At 47.2% G+C, this 20,639-nt stretch overlaps 1 protein-coding gene across 1 annotated transcript in view; it reads left to right on the top strand.

Annotated features, from left to right (window-relative positions):
- The window catches only part of LOC139266712 (dynein axonemal heavy chain 8-like), a 2,132,242-nt gene that overhangs the window by 2,074,741 nt on the left and 36,862 nt on the right, over positions 1-20,639 (top strand). The window contains exons 94-95 of the mRNA XM_070884298.1: positions 6,199-6,359; positions 13,480-13,636. Coding sequence (XP_070740399.1) covers positions 6,199-6,359; positions 13,480-13,636 — 318 coding nt within the window. The remainder of the gene's footprint in view (positions 1-6,198; positions 6,360-13,479; positions 13,637-20,639) is intronic.

The following is a 20,639-nucleotide window of genomic DNA, read 5'->3' as shown; positions in this document are numbered from 1 at the left end:
GAGAAAAACCTTAACTGGTCCAGCCACATAAAAACTGTGGCTACAAGAGCAGGTCAGAGGCTGGCTATTCTGAGGCGAGTGTCTCACCTCCTGACTTCCCAAAGCCTTTCTAACATCTACAAGGCACAAGTCAGGAGTGTGATGCAATACTCTCCACTTGCCTGGATGAGTGCAACTCCAACAACACTCAAGAAGCTCAACACCACCCAGGACAAAGCAGTCCGTTTGATTGGCACCCCATCCACCACCTTGAACATTCACTCCCTCCACCACCGGCGTACCATGGCTACAGTATATAATATCTACATGATGCACTGAAGCAAATTGCCAAGGCTTCTTCGGCAGCACCTCCCAAACCCGCAACCTCTACCACCTAGAAGGGCAAGGCAGCAGGTGCTTGGGAACATCACTACTTACAAGTCTCCCTCCAAGTTACACCCTATCCTGACTTGGAAATATATCGCCGTTCCTTTATAGAAACATAGAAACATAGAAAATAGGTGCAGGAGTAGGCCATTCGGCCCTTCGAGCCTGCACTGCCATTCAATGAGTTCATGGCTGAACATGCAACTTCAGTATCCCATTCCTGCTTTCTCGTCATACCCCTTGATCGCCCTAGTAGTAAGGACTACATCTAACTCCTTTTTGAATATATTTAGTGAATTGGCCTCAACAACTTTCTGTGGTAGAGAATTCCACAGGTTCACCACTCTCTGGATAAAGAAGTTTCTCCTCATCTCGGTTCTAAATGGCTTACCTCTTATCCTTAGACTATGACCCCTGGTTCTGGACTTCCAACATTGGGAACATTCTTCCTGCATCTAACCTGTCTAAACCCGTCAGAATTTTAAACGTTTCTATGAGATCCCCTCTCATTCTTCTGAACTCCAGTGAATACAAGCCCAGTCGATCCAGTCTTTCTTGATATGTCAGTCCCGCCATCTCAGGAATCAGTCTGGTGAGCCTTTGCTGCAAGAATGCAAGAATGTCCTTCCTCAAGTTAGAAGACCAAAACTGTACACAATACTCCAGGTTTGGCCTCACCAAGGCCCTGTACAACTGTAGTAACACCTCCCTGCCCCTGTACTCAAATCCCCTCGCTATGAAGGCTAACATGCCATTTGCTTTCTTAACCACCTGCTGTACCTGCATGCCAACCTTCAATGACTGATGTACCATGACACCCAGGTCTCGTTGCACCTCCCCTTTTCCTAATGTGTCACCATTCAGATAATAGTCTGTCTCTCTGTTTTTACCACCAAAGTGGATAACCTCACATTTATCCACATTATACTTCATCTGCCATGCATTTGCCCACTCACCTAACCTATCCAAGTCACTCTGCAGCCTCATAGCATCCTCCTCGCAGCTCACACTGCCACCCAACTTAGTGTCATCCGCAAATTTGGGGATACTACATTTAATCCCCTCGTCTAAATCATTAATGTACATTGTAAACAGCTGGGGCCCCAGCACAGAACCTTGCGGTACCCCACTAGTCACTGCCTGCCATTCTGAAAAGTATCCATTTACTCCTACTCTTTGCTTCCTGTCTGACAACCAGTTCTCAATCCACGTCAGCACACTACCCCCAATCCCATGTGCTTTAACTTTGCACATTAATCTCTTGTGTGGGACCTTGTCGAAAGCCTTCTGAAAGTCCAAATACACGCTAGGACAACATCCTGGAATTTCCCACCCCCTCGCCTCTAACAGCACTGTGGGAGTACCTTCACTTCCCGAACTGCAGCGCCTTCACCGCCTTAAGGGCAATTAGGATGGGAAATAAATGCAAATGTTGTCAGCAATGCCCACATCCCATGAATTCCACCATCTGCACCACTAGCCTCACACACTGCTCAATGCACAACACCCCCAATACTCACCAAGCAACAATCTCTACCAAACACAACTCATACCTTACATTCATGGCTTCACCTCCCCCTCACACACACAGCTTGCAAACATTGTCAGCTATTCAACATGATAGATATATCACCCAAACACATTACACCACACTCACTGACCCACTTCCCTTTCGCTTGCAGGAAATGGTGGCTGAAACTCGTGCCAACAGCACCTATCCGCCAGGGGACAGGCAAGGCTGCATAACCTCATCCCCATGGAGGAGACAGTGCTGGTCATTCTTAGGGGAAGCACCACTGAGTTTGTGGCCAGAGGTGGGGCTGAAAGAATACAAGATATCGGTATCCTCATATGTAATCCTGCGTCTCACAACCTGCGTCCCCCCAATCTCTTCTCAGCTACAAGATGCTCAGGGTGTAAAAATGCATCACTTACTTTTCCCACCACTCACCTACCCAGTCCCTTTCTCATTTCAGAGTACGAAGAAATCCAACCTGCCCATCCAGTGGTGCAAGGTGAGGGAGAGCAGAGTGATGAAGCACTGTCACTCGATCTGATACTCGCAGCTACCAGCTCAGATACTGGCACTGCACAGACTTTAGAGGATGGCTTAGAGGCGGGCTCTGCACGTGGTGAGTCACTGGGCACGAGTGGATAGGTACCAGCTCCCCAGAGAATGAGGTCAACACGAGTTATGCTGCAGATGCCCAGATGAGGACCTTGAGGAGGTAGCCTACCAGCAGAACGCTGATGGGTATGCACAACAAAATGCTTGGAGCATTGGCAGGCCTGCCAAAAATCTTGAGTGCAGTATCAAGGAGTCCGTCACTAACCTTGCACAGGGCTTTGCGCAGAGATTATAGTCCATGATTTCTAGCACAGAAGTGATGGGCAGATCCATTAGCGCACTTGTAGACCGAACTATGATGCAGCGTTTGATGGCCGATGTCTCAGCTTCCATTGCAGCACAAGCAGAAGCCACCCAACATCTGAATGTTGCAGTGGAAACGCAGACTTCTGTCATGGAAACTCAGACTGCTCTCATGCAGGCTCAGTTTGCTGCCACGCAAGCTCAGACTGCTGCCATCGTGGCTGCATTTACCAGTGTGGAAAGGGGCTTGCAGAGTGTCACAGCAGTCCACCAATCTGTCCAACAGATGGCTAGACTTGCTGAGACACCGCCCCAGGGGAGTGGCTGTGGCTCCGTAGTGCAAGAACCTATTGTCCTCTCCCAGGATGACAGCATCCGTTCTCCCACCACTGCAACTCCACCAGTGCCCCTGCAGTTTCCTGCCAGCCAGCCAGCACAGAGTGCTGCCGTCCATGCCAAGGTGGTGCAGTCTAAAGCTGGATGTTCTAGGCTCTGACGTGCTCGAGGTCATCCTGCAAGGCCATCTGCAGTCTCCCCCACTGAAAGTCAGCAGCCTTCCACTACTGCAGCCACTTCGTAGCAGCACTAGGACAGGCAAAGTCACACTGGTAAGACAGGTACTAAGGGATGCACTAGGCTGATTAGTTGACTTTGTTATGTAATATTGGATGGATTGGATGGCTTTTATTTCAGCATTGCGGCTAAGAGGACGCTGTGATGATCAGTAACAGAGGAAAGGTACGGCGTGGGACCTTTGTTGAATGGGGAATTGTGGTTGCTTTCACTGGTACCGCAATCGGATGCGTCGATCGGGGCAACCCGGGCAGAAAGTGGCTGTCTCCTCCCTTCCGCTTCCTCCTCCTCCTCAGCTGGTCGCCATATGCCTGGTGGCAAGGTCTCGAGGTTGTGCAGCATCCAACAGATGATGGCGAATCTTTCGACTCACTCTGCTGAGTACAGCAGGGTTCCTCCAGAGTGGTCCAGGCAGCAGAAGTGCTCTTTGCTCTATCAGGCAGCATGGCTCTCATTGTACACGATGCCCTCATGTGTTTGGGTTGCGGAGTGGAGTCATAAACCAGGTGTTCAGCGGACAGCCCTGGTCACCCAGTAGCTACCCTCTGGTTTGTCTTGGTGGCACAAAGACTGAGGGAACAGCGGAATGGCACAGAATAAAAGCATTAGGACTCTGTTGTGTATGCAATAACTCAATAGACTGAATACTGTAAACTCCGAACAGGTACAAACCTGGCTCTGCTTTATTAGGGCCCAAAGTGATTACATTACAAGATGGCTGGCCTTTTATTCCTGGGTCGCACACAAGTGCGCACAGCCCAATGATCTCCAACAGTGGCGCCACCTGGTGGTTAGTAAACCCAAGCATACGTACATGACAGACTCCTTCCAGGATACCGGGCATTCACCATCATGATGTTCTGAGTACGGTTGCCCACCAACTGCATGTTCAGCGAGTGATAACCTTTGTGGGTTGCAGTACATCTCAGCATTTAGATTCAGCGCTCACAAAGCCACGTGCGTGTAGTCAATGGCATCCAGCACCATGGGGAAGCCCACTATCCTGGCAAAGCCACATGCACGTTCCGTCTGCTTCCCTCTGGTCTGAGAGAAAGCAATGAAATTCCCTCTCCTGGCATAAAAGGATCAGTGGTGGCAAACTGGGAGATGTTACAGATGTCGCCTGCTCAAGCCTGGAGGGATTCCAACATGAAGAAATTGAGGGCCTTGGTCACCTTGACAGCCATTGGCAGCGCCGTGCTTGCCCTCGAATGAAGCTGCAGGTCTGGTTGCAAGAGGTGACAGTTCTGTGAGCACCTCACTCGTAAAGTGCAGTCGCCTCACACACTGCCCCTGGCTCAGGCTGAGGTAAGTGAATTGCTCTCAGAAGACCTATTGATGGGGAAGGCCTCCTGCAGAGAGCCCTTATTGCCCACCTCATCCTCCCTCTGCGAGCAGCTTGTCCTTTGCTGCCTCTGCTCCATCTCCCTGTCATGCAGCAGGCCAAGGGGGATGACAACTAAAGCACCCGTGACTGGGAGCAAGTGGTCTGACCACAACACTTGAATTCAGAACCAAGGTATTTTCCATGTGGAGCACTATTCCCTGAGGTCCTTGCTGCTGCTGAACGCATCTTCAGCTGTGTGAGGTTAATATGGAATTTGCGCCAGTGTTGAGGACGAAAATGGCTGGACTGGTGTCAAATCAGTGTTGCACATTGATTGACATCACAATCTGCCTACTCTACATATTGCTGGTGCATGCTCCCAACGCCAATGCTAACACCCTCACCAAGATGGTGTTCAGCGCGGCACAAATTCGAAGCGTGCGGCTTGGCATGGGCATTATTTTTGTCACAAAACAGCACCTGTAACACCGAGAAATCAGGCCTACGGATCCGAATTTTTCGCCCTTAATATTTGACGTTTTTTTAAATCTCCAACAACAATTATAAGCTAAGGGAATGAAATTCCCTCCAAGCTTGTAATAGGACATGTTCAGCATCAGAAAGGTTGATTGACAGCTGAAAAGCCCCCTGTATCTGAATCCAGGCTTAATTAAATATGCGCGAACCTTAAATGGCTCCAAGATAGGCTCCTTGCATTACTTTAGACCAGTCCTAACTTTCTGTGCCGAGTTTAGTTCACATCTACCCCACAAATACAGCAACTTCACGCCATTCAATAGTGAGGCAGACAGCAAGATGCTGTTTTTGCAAAGCTAACAGAGAGCAACTTTTGGATATTTGTTTAACCGCGCATCTGCGCCTTGCCTGAAGTTGCTGTTCCATTTGCACATAAACAAAGGTGAGTACCATTAGCCTCACTTTTTTTGACAATAAAATCTGGGCCATACATTAATTATCCAGTTTTGGTGCAAATTAGAAAGCTATATTGTTGTGGCATTGGTCTTATTCTTCATGTCGGACAGGACAACGAAACAGCAAGCATTAAGCACTGGAACACTATCAATTCCCCAATTAGATTGGGGTCATAACTTGCATTATGCTTGGTATATTTCATAGTGTTAAAGGAGAATGCAACCCAATTTGACCAATAGGAACATTTCTGTAACAATACTGTATTTTTGCCACATGCTGTCAACCTACCCAGGAAGCATTACAGAAAAATTAACGAATGAAAGTGGAGAAAAAGGAGAATCAGTTCGAAACAATTAGCAGAACGTTATCTTACTGAGTTTTGTAGATACATCATTCCTTAAAAACAGAAAGTAGTTAATTCTGCTTTGTTGTTTTTGAAGAATTTTCTTGTAGCTCTGGATTCTTCTCATAAATAAAACTGTGATTAATTTCTCATCAATCCGTAGCTTTGCAATAACCTGAATCGAGTTATCCTCGGTAGTATAGCTAGTAACTTAGTTTAAAGCAATAAGTTGTGTCTTAGAGTGAAGTATACTTGATGTAACTGCTTTATGTTCTTGATATATAGGTGTGGTTCAACGAGAAGACCTTTGATTCCAAGTTCAACTTTTATACTGGTTATAGTATTCCAATTTGTCTCAATTTGGAGAGTTATATGGAGTATATTCAGACACTACCTATCACTGACACCCCTCAGGTGTTTGGCCTGCACCCAAATGCTGACATCATGTGAGTAGAATACTTGTAAACTCTTATCGGGCACCTGTGGGGAAGGTAAAGATCAATTAGAAGTTCGGGTGCACCCCGTTTGGGGGCGGTCACACTTGCAAGGTGCAAGACATTGTTCCGGTGCTTTTAGTGTCCCCCTCCCCTTTTATAGGGGGCACTGGAAAAATTTGATTTTAGCGCCCCAAAAAAAAAACCAAAAAAAAAGGGGGCCTTGAAAATGTCTGCTGTGTCACCCAGGTCGGGTGGCATGGTTTTAATGTTTTATGTTTTTGCAGGTTAACTCAAAAGAGTTTCCAGGCGAGAAAATGAAGTTACCGCCCCCGAAAGGAAGTGGAGGGCTAACTCAATCACTGCACTTCCTTTCTAGGCCAGTAGCGGGGCACACCGCTCAGCAGCGCTACGCACTGGGCCGCATAGCGCTGTCGCATAGGAGCGTCTGTTCCCTGACTTATAGGGAAGGGCCCAAGCTGCTTACTCTGCAGAATAAAACGGGACCTACCTGGACCAACGGGGAGGGAGGTGCCATGCGAGCAGCCCAGCACTCAGGCAGAGTGTCAGGCTGAGCGATCGCGGAACAGACCCCATCGTCCAAAGCGGCAGCGGTGGTGGGAAAAGCGCCCATTTTTTGGCGAGCAGCCCGCCACCTCCCCTTTAACTTTTGCTGCACTAGCGGCTGGCTGCCCAGTACGCATCCCCTGAAGCTGTTTCCTGTCATCGCCCGGCGCAGCTTCAGAGGGTGATAACCAAATCAGGGTTTGGGGCAAAAACGGAGTCAATGAGTCACGATCACCGGGCGCAGGAGATCGGGGCGTAACACCGTAGTGCCGCTGCTAAACTCTTGCCGTATTTAGCGGGAGTCGTTAGCGATGCCGCACCCATTCACAAAGTCGTTTGCACCCGTTAGTGCCCCCAGGAGCACTGACGGGACGCGTTAACAGGACGCGCAAATGACCCCAATTTCTCCCCCCAATTGCTTTTGTCTCTGTTCCATGGTAATAGACGACAGCCCTTGCTGGATAATAACGACGTAGTGGGGAGATGTATAAATCCAGAGATCAGGGAAGCATGTAGGAAAATCAGTGTGTTATAATATTAGGTGTAACTGTGCTTTATTCCATTTAAAACCTTGTCATTTAAAGCAGATTATTACTCATAGGAACAGGAATAACCCATTCTGCCCCTTGAGCCTGTTCCGCCATTCAATGAGATCATGGCTGATCTGCAACATAACTCCATAGACCCGCCTTTAGCCCATATCCCTGAATCCCTTTTGTCAAGAAAAAGCTATCAATCTCCAATTTAAAATTAACAATTGATCTAGCATCAATTGCTATTTGCAGAAGAGAGTTCCAAACTGCTACCATCCTTTGTGCGTAGAAATGTTTTCTAATTTCACCCCTGAAAGGTCTGGCTCTAATTTTTAGACTATGCCCCTTAGTCCTAGATTCCCCGACCAGCGGAAATAGTTTTTCTCTATCTACCCTGTCTGTTCCCCTGCTCCTCCGGGGCCGACAAACATAATTAGAGACTTACCTTTAACGGGCCTCTTCTCTTCCATTGCCCATGGAGCTGGCCTGTTCCTACCTAAACACTATAGCCATGAAATTCCTGTGCTAAGCGCCAGCTGTTTTGGTTGGTTTGAAGCAAAAAGAGGCGCTCGCCACTTCATGGGAAGAGCAATAGTATGGCCGCTGCCTGTGTACACCGGAAGAATTCAAATGAGGCAGATCGTGACATTGATCAACGTGTAAGTAGTGACAGGATCGGTCCAAGTCACCATGGATTTATGAAAGGGAAATCATGCTTGACAAATCTTCTAGAATTCTTTGAGGCTGTAACTAGTAGAGTGGACAAGGGAGAACCAGTGGATGTGATGTATTTGGACTTTCAAAAGGCTTTTGGCAAGGTCCCACACAAGAGATTAGTGTGCAAAATTAAAGCACATGGTATTGGGGGTAATGTATTGACGTGGATAGTGAACTGGTTGGCAGACAGGAAGCAAACAGTAGGAATAAACGAGTCCCTTTCAGAATGGCAGGCATTAACTAGTGGGGTACCGCAAGATTCAGTGCTGGGGCCCCAGCTGTTTACACTGTACATTAATGATTTAGATGAAGGAATTGAATGTAATATCTCCAAATTTGCGGATGACACTAAGTTGGGTGGCAGTGTGAGCTGCGAGGAAGATGCTAAGAGGCTACAGGGCGACTTGGACAGGTTAGGTGAGTGGGCAAATGCATGGCAGATGCAGTATAATGTAGATAAATGTGAGGTTATCTACTTTAGTGGCAAAAACACGAAGGCAGAATATTATCTGAATGGTGGCAGATTAGGAAAAGGGGAGGTGCAACGAGACCTGGGTGTCATGGTACATCAGTCATTGAAAGTTGGCATGCAGGTACAGCAGGTGGTGAAGAAGGCAAATGGCATGGTGGCCTTCATAGCGAGAGGATTTGAGTATAGGAGCAGGGAGGTCTTGCTGCAGATGTACAGGGCTTTGGTGAGGTCACACCTTGAATATTGTGTACAGTTTTGGTCTCCTAATCTGAGGAAGGACATTCTTGCTATTGAGGGAGCGCAGCGAAGGTTCACCAGACTGATTCCCGGGATGGCAGGACTGACATATGAGGAGAGACTGGAACAACTGGACCTTTATCCACTGGAGTTTAGAAGGATGAGAAGGGATCTCATTGGAACATGTAAGATTCTGACGGGACGGGACAGGTTAGATGCGGGTAGAATGTTCCCGAGGTTGGGGAAGTCCAGAACCAGGGGACACAGTCTAAGGATAAGGGGTAAGCCATTTAGGACCGAGATGAGGAGAAACTTCTTCACCCAGAGAGTGGTGAACCTGTGGAATTCTCTACCACAGAAAGTTGTTGAGGCCAATTCACTAAATATATTCAAAAAGGAGTTAGATATGGCCCTTACGGCTAAAGGGATCAAGGGGTATGGAGAGAAAGCAGGAATGGGGTACTGAAGTTGCATGATCAGCTATGATCATATTGAATGGTGGTGTAGGCTCGAAGGGCTGAATGGCCTACACTCCTGCACCTAATTTCTCTGTTTCTATGATTTTATCAAATATTTCCCCCTATGGGTAGAGTTAAGGAACAGCGAAGGATTCAAGACTCTGGTGGGAGTTGACTACACGCTTCCTGATGTAGTGCGGGGGCGGGGCGGGTGGGGGGTGGGAGGAAGGTGTGTATATACATCAGGGAAGCATGTAGAGAAAACAAAGATTAAATTGGAGAGTTTAACTTTCACATAAACTGAGGGAAGCACAACAGCTCAAGTCGTAAAGGCAGTTCATTTGTAGAATGTATCCAGGACAGTTTCTGGAACAATCGGGTAGATTTGACCTTCTGGTTGGCTGCCCATTCCGGCGGAGAAGAGGCCCCTGTAATTTTGAGACTCGGGCCTCATTTAAATCAGTTGGGTGAGCTGTACGATGTCAAACAGACTGAAGCCTGAAAATCTAGCTGAGGTGTGTCCCGATCAAGGAGAGTGGGAGTATCAGGGAGGCAGCAGCCTAGATTATCACTCCTGCTCCTCCAGGCCCAATAATTCAGCATTTACCTTTAATGGGCCTTCCAGCACCCCTGGAACTGATCGAAACACAGGCTTCGACCAGTTCCTACCCAAAATGGCTATCGGGTCCTACTTATGTAATTACCGATTTCCATATTAAAAGAAACCTATTGCTGAATCAGGCAGGCACTTCGGGCACCTAGTGGTAGGCCCTTTTAACAAGGATCCAGCTGAATCGCTAATATTAACTGAGTAACTATTTGTACTAACTACTTTCTGCGCATGCGCATCCGGACTCTTCCCTCCCCCCGAGCGAAATTTGTACTAACGATTTTCTGCGCATGCGTCCACCCGACGTCCAAAACACGTTAATTCCCAAGCCGCCGAGCCCCAAGCCTCCGACAGAGCCCCGAGCCTCCGACCGGGCCCCGGCGGGGAGTGGGAGAAGAGAGAGAGAGAGCGCCTTGGGGTGGAAGGGGGAGCGAGAGCCTGGGGATGGGGGGGGTGGGAGAGAGAGAGAGGGAGCCTGGAGGGGGGGTGGAGAAATAGAGAGTCTTGGGGGGGTGGAAGAGAGAGAGCCTTGGGGGTGGGGCAAATGGTATGTTGGCCTTCATAGCTAGGGGATTTGAGTATAGGAGCAGGGAGGTGTTACTGCAATTGTACAGGGCCTTGGTGAGGCCTCACCTGGAATATTGTGTTCAGTTTTGGTCTCCTAATCTGAGGAAGGATGTTCTTGCTATTGAGGGAGTGCAGCGAAGGTTCACCAGACTGATTCCCGGGATGGCAGGACTGACATATGAGGAGAGACTGGAACAACTGGACCTTTATCCACTGGAGTTTAGAAGGATGAGAGGGGATCTCATTGGAACATGTAAGATTCTGACGGGACGGGACAGGTTAGATGCGGGTAGAATGTTCCCGAGGTTGGGGAAGTCCAGAACCAGGGGACACAGTCTTAGGATAAGGGGTAGGCCATTTAGGACTGAAATGAAGAGAAACTTCTTCACTGAGAGTTGTTAACCTGTGGAATTCCCTGCCGCAAAGAGTTGCTGATGCCAGTTAATTGGATATATTCAAGAGGGAGTTAGATATGGCCCTTACGGCTAAGGGGATCAAGGGGTATGGAGAGAAAGCAGGAAAGGGGTACTGAGGGAACGATCAGCCATGATCTTATTGAATGGTGGTGCAGGCTCGAAGGGCCGAATGGCCTACTCCTGCACCTATTTTCTAGGTTTCTATGGTTCTATGTAGAACCTTGGGTGGGGAGGAGAGCAAGAGAGAGCCTTGGGTGGGGAGGGGGGAGAGAGACACGGGGTGGGGGGGATCGGAGTAGAGAACAGGAACTCAGGTTAGACGGATCACATTCTTCCAACCCCCTTTACACCCACACCCGATTTCTCGGAAAGCTCGGTGCGTGTTTCACAAGGGACATTGTTGGAGTGGATGAAATCCAGAAGTCACGACACTGTCACTATTCACTTCATACCCAATAAACCTGTTAACAATCCACACACAATAGATGGTGGGGTTAAGGTCATGCACTTACACTGAGGTAAGGGACTTTGGCTGGGGGAGGGATGCACTTACACTGGGTTAAGGGACTTTGGCTGGGGGAGAGATGAGTCCTCTCTGACTTCTGATGTCAAAATGGATCATGTTACAATGTGCATAGTCTGGGTGGTTCCATTTACACATTCCAGAGGAACTTCAGGGTGTGACTTATCCTCCAAGGGGACCAATCAGCAATAGGTCGAGTGATAATGGAGAGCCAATCAGCTTGCAAATATGACCATACTATGTTTGAATTTGATATTAGGTTTGACAGGAAAAAGGGAGAGTCTCAAACCAGGGTTTCAAATTTAAGTAAACAAACTTGAAAGAGATGAGAAATGGATTGACCACAGTAAACTAGGCTGAACTGCTTGGGTAAACCTACAAATAACCAGTGAGAAGTATTCAAAGCAGTAACTGGTGCAATACAAGCCCGGTATATACCCTTATATGGTAATAACTCCCCTTGTATAGTGAAGCAACCATGATCAACAAATGATGTAAACCACAGTATCAAGTTAAAAGAAAAGCCAACAAATAAAGATGGCAGCCCGGGGCGCTAATGGTTTCTCCTTTAAGGGGCGTCCCAGCAGCAGATGTCCGCCAAATTCACAACCCGCGAAGCTGGCGTTGACATCCACCCGTGCCAGCCTCGCAGACCATGGGGCAATTTCCTCTGCGGAGTTGTAAGGGGTCAGCGCGGGGCGGTAAGTGATCGGCACGCGGCGGTAAGAGATCGGCGCGCGGCGGTAAGAGATCGGCGCGCACGGCGATGACGTCATCGCTGGTTGCACGCCGGCCCGGGGCACTAACCGTGAGCCACGGCGCTGCTGGGACAGCACTCTCTAAACCTCCAGAACAATTTCTCACGAGGCAGTAGCGCCTCCCCTCCCCCGGGCGAAAACGCTATTGTGCCCTGTTAACAAGGCTATAAAAAGAAGCAATTTAGCCCCCTCAGAGCTTTGGGCAAGCAAAAGGATATAGGTTAACGTGTGCACAGATCACTAAAGCCTAGTGCACAGGTACAAAATCACAAAAGCTAATGGAGTCTGGGCCTTTATCTCAAGGGGATTGGAATACAAACATGAGGAAGTGATTCTTCAGTTGCACAGAGCCGTGGTCACATCCCATGTACAGTAACTGCATTCAGTTCTGGACTTGAACCTGAGGAAAGATATTGGGCTTGGAGTGGGTATAGCGCAGATTCACCAGAATGATACCAGGGCTTAAAGGATTAAGTTAGGAGGACAAGTTGTGTAAACTTGGATTGTATTCTCTTGGGCTTAGAAGGATGCGAGCTAGTCGAATTAAGGTGTTTAAAATGAAAAATATTTGATAGAGTAGACACAGAGAAACTATGATGGAAGAATCCAGAACAATTTTCCTATAATACTGAGTTGATGAATGAACCTCTTGCTAATCGTCGGCTGGTGAGCCTGGCACCCATAATGCAATCATGAGCAATGGAAATAGTGACTACATCTTATGAAAATAGTTTAAGGTAAAAAGGTTAAAACAAAATTGGAGACTTTTTTCTCCCGCCCCTTCCCCCTCTCTTGACTTCTTGCTGATGTACAGTTTCTTGGCTGCAAGTTTTCCATTGGAATCCTGCCTGACTTTTCATGTCTCAGCAGGCTATTTGGCCTCAGGGGCATCACAGATAACCACAATTCTATCCTTACCAGATCCATTCATGTGCACTTCCAGAAAGAATCATTGGATAGCAATCAGAGGTAGGAATCCAAGCCAGTTTTCAGCTCCCCAATCCACAGGCACTAAGGCTAATTGTAGCTTCCCCAGCCATGCCTTTCCTGAGATTGGCTAACTCCGCAGAGACTAGAGATCAAACTTGTAAACTTCATTGTATGATTTAGCTTCTCACTGACCTAATCATCTGAGGAGCACACAGGAGATTTAAGGTCATGACAGTCTGACGTCACCTGCAGCAAGCTAGAAAACCCAAAAGAGGCGGCTAATAGAAAAGTGGATTTCTGTGTCTTAAAAGACCCTCTCTATTTATTGTCTTCTTTTCCTTCAGGTACCAGAGAAACACTGCAGCCGAAATTCTCAACACTATCACCAATATCCAGCCAAAGGAAAGTGCTGGCGGAGTAGGAGAAACTCGAGAAGCCATGGTCTTTAGACTGGCTCGCAGTATGCTGGCAAAACTGCCTCCAGATTATGTGGCACATGAGGTACTTTACTGCACGAGTTAAAAGGGTATCACAGGGGGCACTGAGCTCTATCCATATTTGGCCTCTCAAAGGAAAGTGCCGTGTCTTTGGTGTCAGTGATGTGATTGAGCCACCTTGGAACGCTAGAAAATAAATGCTTTTTGGAGATCCTCTGTTGGCTTTTAATACTAAAATGAGCATAGCATTGCTGCACTTACTGTCCTAGCAATGTCTTACAACAAACTTCAGCCTATTGCAGTTACCTCCAAACTTTCAACCTTTGGAGATTTTTGTCAGCCTCAAAAAGGTCAGATAATGTGAACTTCAAACCCAGAAATGTTCCCTTAAATATATACTGATTATTGGTGCACGAGGTAATTTCCAACACATAAGGCACATAATTCCCTTCTAAACATTGGCTTCTTCCATTTCAAGCCATGATTCTTAGGGTCCTTGAACAATTTACTTGCAGTACAATAAATGGTAACTTCAGCAGCACAGCAATTGCATGTGTCATCAGTTAACAAGATTAAAGAAGAATGCTTCAACTTCATTGCTTAAGGGCCGCCATTCCATAAACAAAAGCATCTGTTAAACCACTGTCAGTACGGTACCTTCAGGCTATTTTAATGGACATTGTCTGAAATTGAATTGAAAATGAAGTTACGTGTAATATTCTTCCGAGAACGTCCAGTAGTTTCGACCGTTAAGGGCTAGAAGTTCAGAATTACCCCATTTGGGGCGTTAACTTTTGAGAAGTTGGAAGTTTAGTGTCAGCCGCTAATCAATCTCGCTGCCTGCTAAATTTAGTCTTAGCGCTCAAAGAATGCAGGGGAGCGCTAAATCAGGCGATAATATAGAAACATAGAAAATAGGTGCAGGAATAGGCCATTCGGCCCTTCGAGCCTGCACCGCCATTCAATGAGTTCATGGCTGAACATGCAACTTCAGTACCCCATTCCTGCTTTCTTGCCATACCCCTTGATCCCCCCAGTAGTAAGGACTACATCTAACTACTACTTGAATATATTTAGTGAATTGGCCTCAACAACTTTCTGTGGTAGAGAATTCCACAGGTTCACCACTCTCTGGGTGAAGAAGTTTCTCCTCATCTCGGTCCTAAATGGCTTACCCCTTATCCTTAGACTATGACCTCTGGTTCTGGACTTCCCCAACATCAGGAACATTCTTCCTGCATCTAACCTGTCCAATCCCATCAGAATTTTATATGTTTCTATGAAAGCCCCTCTCATTCTTCTAAATTTCTGTGAATATAAGCCTAGTTGATCCAGTTTTTCTTCCTATGTCAGTCCCGCCATCCCGGGAATTAGTCTGGTGAACCTTCGCTGCACTCCCTCAATAGCAAGAATGTCCTTCCTCAAGTTAGGAGACCAAAACTGTACACAATACTCCAGGTGTGGCCTCACCAAGGCCCTGCACAACTGTAGCAACACCTCCCTGCCCCTGTACTCAAACCCCCTCACTATGAAGGCCAACATGCCATTTGCTTTCTTAAGCGCCTGCTGTACCTGCATGCCAACCTTCAATGACTGATGTACCATGACACCCAGGTCTCGTTGCACCTCCCCTTTTCCTAATCTATCACCATTCAGATAATAGTCTGTCTCTCGGTTTTTACCACCAAAGTGGATAACCTCACATTTATCCACATTATACTTCATCTGCCATGCATTTGCCCACGCACCTAACCTATCCAAGTCACTCTGCAGCCTCATAGCATCCTCCTCGCAGCTCACACTGCCACCCAACTTAGTGTCATCCGCAAATTTGGAGATATTACATTTAATCCCCTCATCTAAATCATTAATGTACAATGTAAACAGCTGGGGCCCCAGCACAGAACCTTGCGATACCCCACCAGTCACTGCCTACCATTCTGAAAAGTACCCATTTACTCCTACTCTTTGCTTCCCATCTGACAACCATGTTAGCACACTACCCCCAATCCCATGTGCTTTAACTTTGCACATTAATCTCTTGTGTGGGACCTTGTCGAAAGCCTTCTGAAAGTCCAAATATACCACATCAACTGGTTCTCCCTTGTCCACTCTACTGGAAACATCCTCAAAAAATTCCAGAAGATTTGTCAAGCATGATTTCCCTTTCACAAATCCACGCTGACTTGGACCAATCATGTCACCTCTTTTGAAATGCGCTGCAATGACATCCTTTATAATTGATTCCATCATTTTACCCACTACTGATGTCAGGCTGAACGGTCTATAATTCCCTGTTTTCTCTCTCCCTCCTTTTTTAAAAAGTGGGGTTACATTGGCTACCCTCCACTCGATAGGAACTGATCCAGAGTCAATGGAATGTTGGAAAATGACTGTCAATGCATCCGCTATTTCCAAGGCCACCTCCTTAAGTACTCTGGGATGCAGTCCATCAGACCCTGGGGATTTATCGGCCTTCAATAACATCAATTTCCCCAACACAATTTCCCGACTAATAAGGATTTCCCTCAGTTCCTCCTTCTTATTAGACCCTCTGACCCCTTTTATATCCGGAAGGTTGTTTGTGTCCTCCTTAGTGAATACCGAACCAAAGTACTTGTTCAGTTGGTCTGCCATTTCTTTGTTCCCCGTTATGACTTCCCCTGATTCTGACTGCAGGGGACCTACGTTTGTCTTTGCTAACCTTTTTCTCTTTACATATCTATAGAAACTTTTGCAGTCCGTCTTAATGTTCACTGCAAGCTTCCTCTCGTACTCTATTTTCCCTGCCCTAATCAAACCCTTTGTCCTCCTCTGCTGAGTTCTAAATTTCTTCCAGTCCCCAGGTTCACTGCTATTTCTGGCCAATTTGTATGCCACTTCCTTGGCTTTAATACTATCCCTGATTTCCGTTGATAGCCACAGTTGAGCCACATTCCCTTTTTTATTTTTACGCCAGACAGGGATGTACAATTGCTGTAGTTCATCCATGCAGTCTCTAAATTTCTACCATTGCCCATTCACAGTCAACCTCTTAAGTATCATTCGCCAATCTATCCTAGCCAATTCACGCTTCATACCTTCAAAGTTACCCTTCTTTAAGTTATGGACCATGGTCTCTGAATTAACTGTTTCATTCTCCATCCTAATGTAGAATTCCACCATATTATGGTCACTCTTACCCAAGGGGCCTCGCACAACGAGATTGCTAATTAATCCTCTCTCAAAACACAACACCCAGTCTAAGATGGCCTCCCCTCTAGTTGGTTCCTCGACATATTGGTCTAGAAAACCATCCCTTATGCACTCCAGGAAATCCTCCTCCACCGTATTGCTTCCAGTTTGGTTAGCCCAATCTATATGCATATTAAAGTCACCCATGATAACTGCTGCACCTTTATTGCATGCACCCCTAATTTCCTGTTTGATGCCCTCCCCAACATCACTACTACTGTTTGGAGGTCTGTACACAACTCCCATTAACGTTTTTTGCCCTTTGGTGTTCTGCAGCTCTACCCATATAGATTCCACATCATCCAAGCTAATGTCCTTCCTAACTATTGCATTAATCTCCTCTTTAACCAGCAATGCTACCCCACCTCCTTTTCCTTTTATTCTATCCTTCCTGAATGTTGAATACCCATGGATGTTGAGTTTCCAGCTCTGATCATCCTGGAGCCACGTCTCTGTAATCCCAATCACATCATATCCGTTAACATCTATTTGCACAGTTAATTCATCCACCTTATTACGGATACTCCTTGCATTATGACACAAAGCCTTCAGGCTTGTTTTTTTAACACCCTTTGTCCTTTTAGAATTATGATGTAGTATGGCCCTTTTTGTTTCTTGCCTTTCTTTATTCGGCCTTCCACTATTGCTTTTTACCTTTCTACCATCTGTTTCTGACTCCATATTACTTCGCCCTATCTCGCTGCATAGGTTCCCATCCCCCTGCCATATTAGTTTAAACACTTCCGAACTGCATTAGCAAATGTTACCCCTAGGACATCAGTTCCAGTCCTGGAACAGATATGCTGTGGGACGAAATGCAAAGTCATTTGATGGCTGGGAACACTCTGGGGACTAAGCAGCCTCTATTTGGCAGCAGATACCTCCTGCACTCTCTGCCACTCATAACTGACCTTGGAATGGAAGTTCCTTGATAGCTATGGAGCATCCCTTAAAGTAGCGCTCCCTGGCGCTGTAGGCACGACGCAGGAGGGGGCGTTGCTGAAGTTTGCACATTGTGCGCCCAGTGAGCATTGTACACTCACTGCTGTCATGATCTGTATGGCGAAAGTTGCCGATGCATTAACTGTTATCACCAGTGCTATAGGGTGTAAGTGGTTTCCTTTGTTACACTAGTTCTAGACTTGGGAGTGATTACTGTACTGAACAGATGAATGAGTCATGGACAAATACCTCAGTCTCAACCGGCAATGCTTTATTAAAGCTAAACACACACCTGCACACAGTAAAACCACACACACCCTGGTATATAAAACAAACAAATGCAGTACAATACGCAGTGGCCAGTCTAACAGGCCCCTAACGCGAAGTACCCCAACGTCTTTAATACCTCCCCTGTAAACCCCTAAGGATTTGGTTGGGAGAACGCACAATATCCCCTCACACCATGGTTGTGAATCTTAAAAGATGTGTGTGCAGAAATGCTCACCGATTTCACTGGCTTACTCGCTGCTTCTTCCAGTGAAATGGTGTCTCTTCTTGTTATGTATGGAGAAAGAGTCAGACTGAACACTGTGAGCTCAAAGTAAAGTGTGACCTTAGTCTTTTATTGCAGGTTTCCAGAGTACCTCTCCAACCTGTGAGGCCTCCTTAAATACCTGTGCTCCCAAGGGATCATGCGATCCCTTGGGACTCCGGGGAATGAGCCCTCTGGTGGCTGTACAAATACAAGTTTACATATATAACAACACTCCCCCCACCCCCCCGCCAAAAGTCAGTAATGTAACAATTTACAATTTGAGTCGATCTGGGGCCCTTCTTGCCCTGGTTGATCGTCTCGGTGTGAAAGCTGGTGTTGTTGAATCATTTGTTGGGCCCTCGTTGGGCTGGTGTGCAGCTGGCCTTGCTGGGCTGCCTGGTGTGTTGGGTCCTGCTGGGCTGCCGTGGATGATGGGTTCTACTTCGTGGTCAACATTGGTGCCGGTTGCCACTGCTGTATATGTTGGGGGGATCAAAAAAGGTAGGGTCCAAGGTGGGTTGCTCAGGATAGGCTGTGAATTTGAGTTTGATTTGGTTCAGTGTTTCCGGTGAATGAGCCCATTTGAAAGTTTGACCCGAAACACTCTGCTCCCCTCTTTTGCCACGACAGTGCCGGGAAGCCACTTGGGACATTGTCCATAATTTAATACAAATACAGGATCATTGATTGCAATCTCACATGACACATTTGCTCTATCATGGTATGCACTTTGTTGAAGCCGCCTGCTCTCTACCTGTTCATGTAGATCAAGGTGAACTAACGAGAGCCTTGTCTTAAGTGCTCTTTCCATGAGCAGTTCAGCAGGTGGGATCCCAGTGAGTGAGTGGGGTCTCGTGTGGTAACTAAGCAGGACTCGGGATAGGCGAGTCTGCAGTGAGCCTTCAGTTACCCTCTTCAAGCCTTGCTTGATGGTTTGCACTGCTTTCTCCGCCTGACCATTGGGCGCTGGTTTAAACGGGGCAGATGTGACATGTTTGATCGCGTTACGGGTCACGAATTCTTTGAACTCGGCACTGGTAAAACATGGCCCGTTGCCACTCACCAGGACATCGGGTAGACCGTGTGTGGTAAACATGGCCCGCAAGCTTTCAGTAGTGGCAGCGGACGTGCTAGCCGGCATTATCTTACATTTAATCCACTTCAATCATTTGTTGGGCCCTCGCTGGGCTGCTGTGCAGCTGGCCTTGCTGGACTGCCTGGTGTGTTGGGTCCCGCTGGGCTGCTGTGGATGATGGGTTCTAATTCACGGTCAACCGTGGTGCCGGTTGCCACTGGTGTGTATGTTGGAGTACGCGTCTACAACCACAAGGAACATTTTACCCAAGAATGGGCCTGCATAGTCGACGTGTACCCTAGACCACGGTTTGGAGGGCCAAGACCATAAACTTAGAGGCGCCTCCCTGGGACACATTGCCTAACTGTGAGCATGTATTACATCTGTGAATGCAGGACTCTAAGTCCGCATCGATAGCAGACCACCACACGTAGGATCTGGCTATTGCTTTCATCATTACGAAGCCAGGGTGGGTACTGTGGAGATCATTGATGAAGGTGTCTCTGCCCTTCCTGGGAACCACTACACAATTGTCCCACAGAAGGCAGACTGCCTGTGTAGACATTTCATCTTTGCGCCACTGGAACGGCTTTATCTCTTCCTGCATTTCCACTGGGACACTGGACCAGCTCGCGTGAAGCACACAACTTTTGACTAGAGATAATAAGGGGTCCTGGCTCATCCAGGTTTTGATCTGCTGGTGAGTGATGGGTGATTGCTCACTTTCAAATGCTTCCATAACCATGGCTAAATCTGCAGGCTGCGCCATTTCCACCCCCGTGGCAGGAACATAAGAACATAAGAACATAAGAATTAGGAACAGGAGTAGGCCATCTAGCCCCTCGAGCCTGCTCCACCATTCAATAAGATCATGGCTGATCTGGCCATGGACTCAGCTCCACTTACCCGCCCGCTCCCCGTAACCCTTAATTCCCTTATTGGTTAAAAATCTATCTATCTGTGACTTGAATACATTCAATGAGCTAGCCTCAACTGCTTCCTTGGGCAGAGTTCCACAGATTCACAACCCTCTGGAAGAAGAAATTCCTTCTCAACTCGGTTTTAAATTGGCTCCCCGTATTTTGAGGCTGTGCCCCCTAGTTCTAGCCTCCCCTACCAGTGGAAACAACCTCTCTGCCTCTATCTTGTCTATCCCTTTCATGATTTTAAATGTTTCTATAAGATCACCCCTCATCCTTCTGAACTCCAACCAGTAAAGACCCAGTCTACTCAATCTATCATCATAAGGTAACCCCCTCATGGCAGCCTACAGGGTGCATC

This window comes from Pristiophorus japonicus, chromosome 7 (genome assembly GCF_044704955.1).
Source record: "Pristiophorus japonicus isolate sPriJap1 chromosome 7, sPriJap1.hap1, whole genome shotgun sequence".
Taxonomy (NCBI): domain Eukaryota; kingdom Metazoa; phylum Chordata; class Chondrichthyes; family Pristiophoridae; genus Pristiophorus; species Pristiophorus japonicus.
Note: the sequence above shows the minus strand (reverse complement) of the source record. Positions and strands in the feature narration are given on the sequence as shown.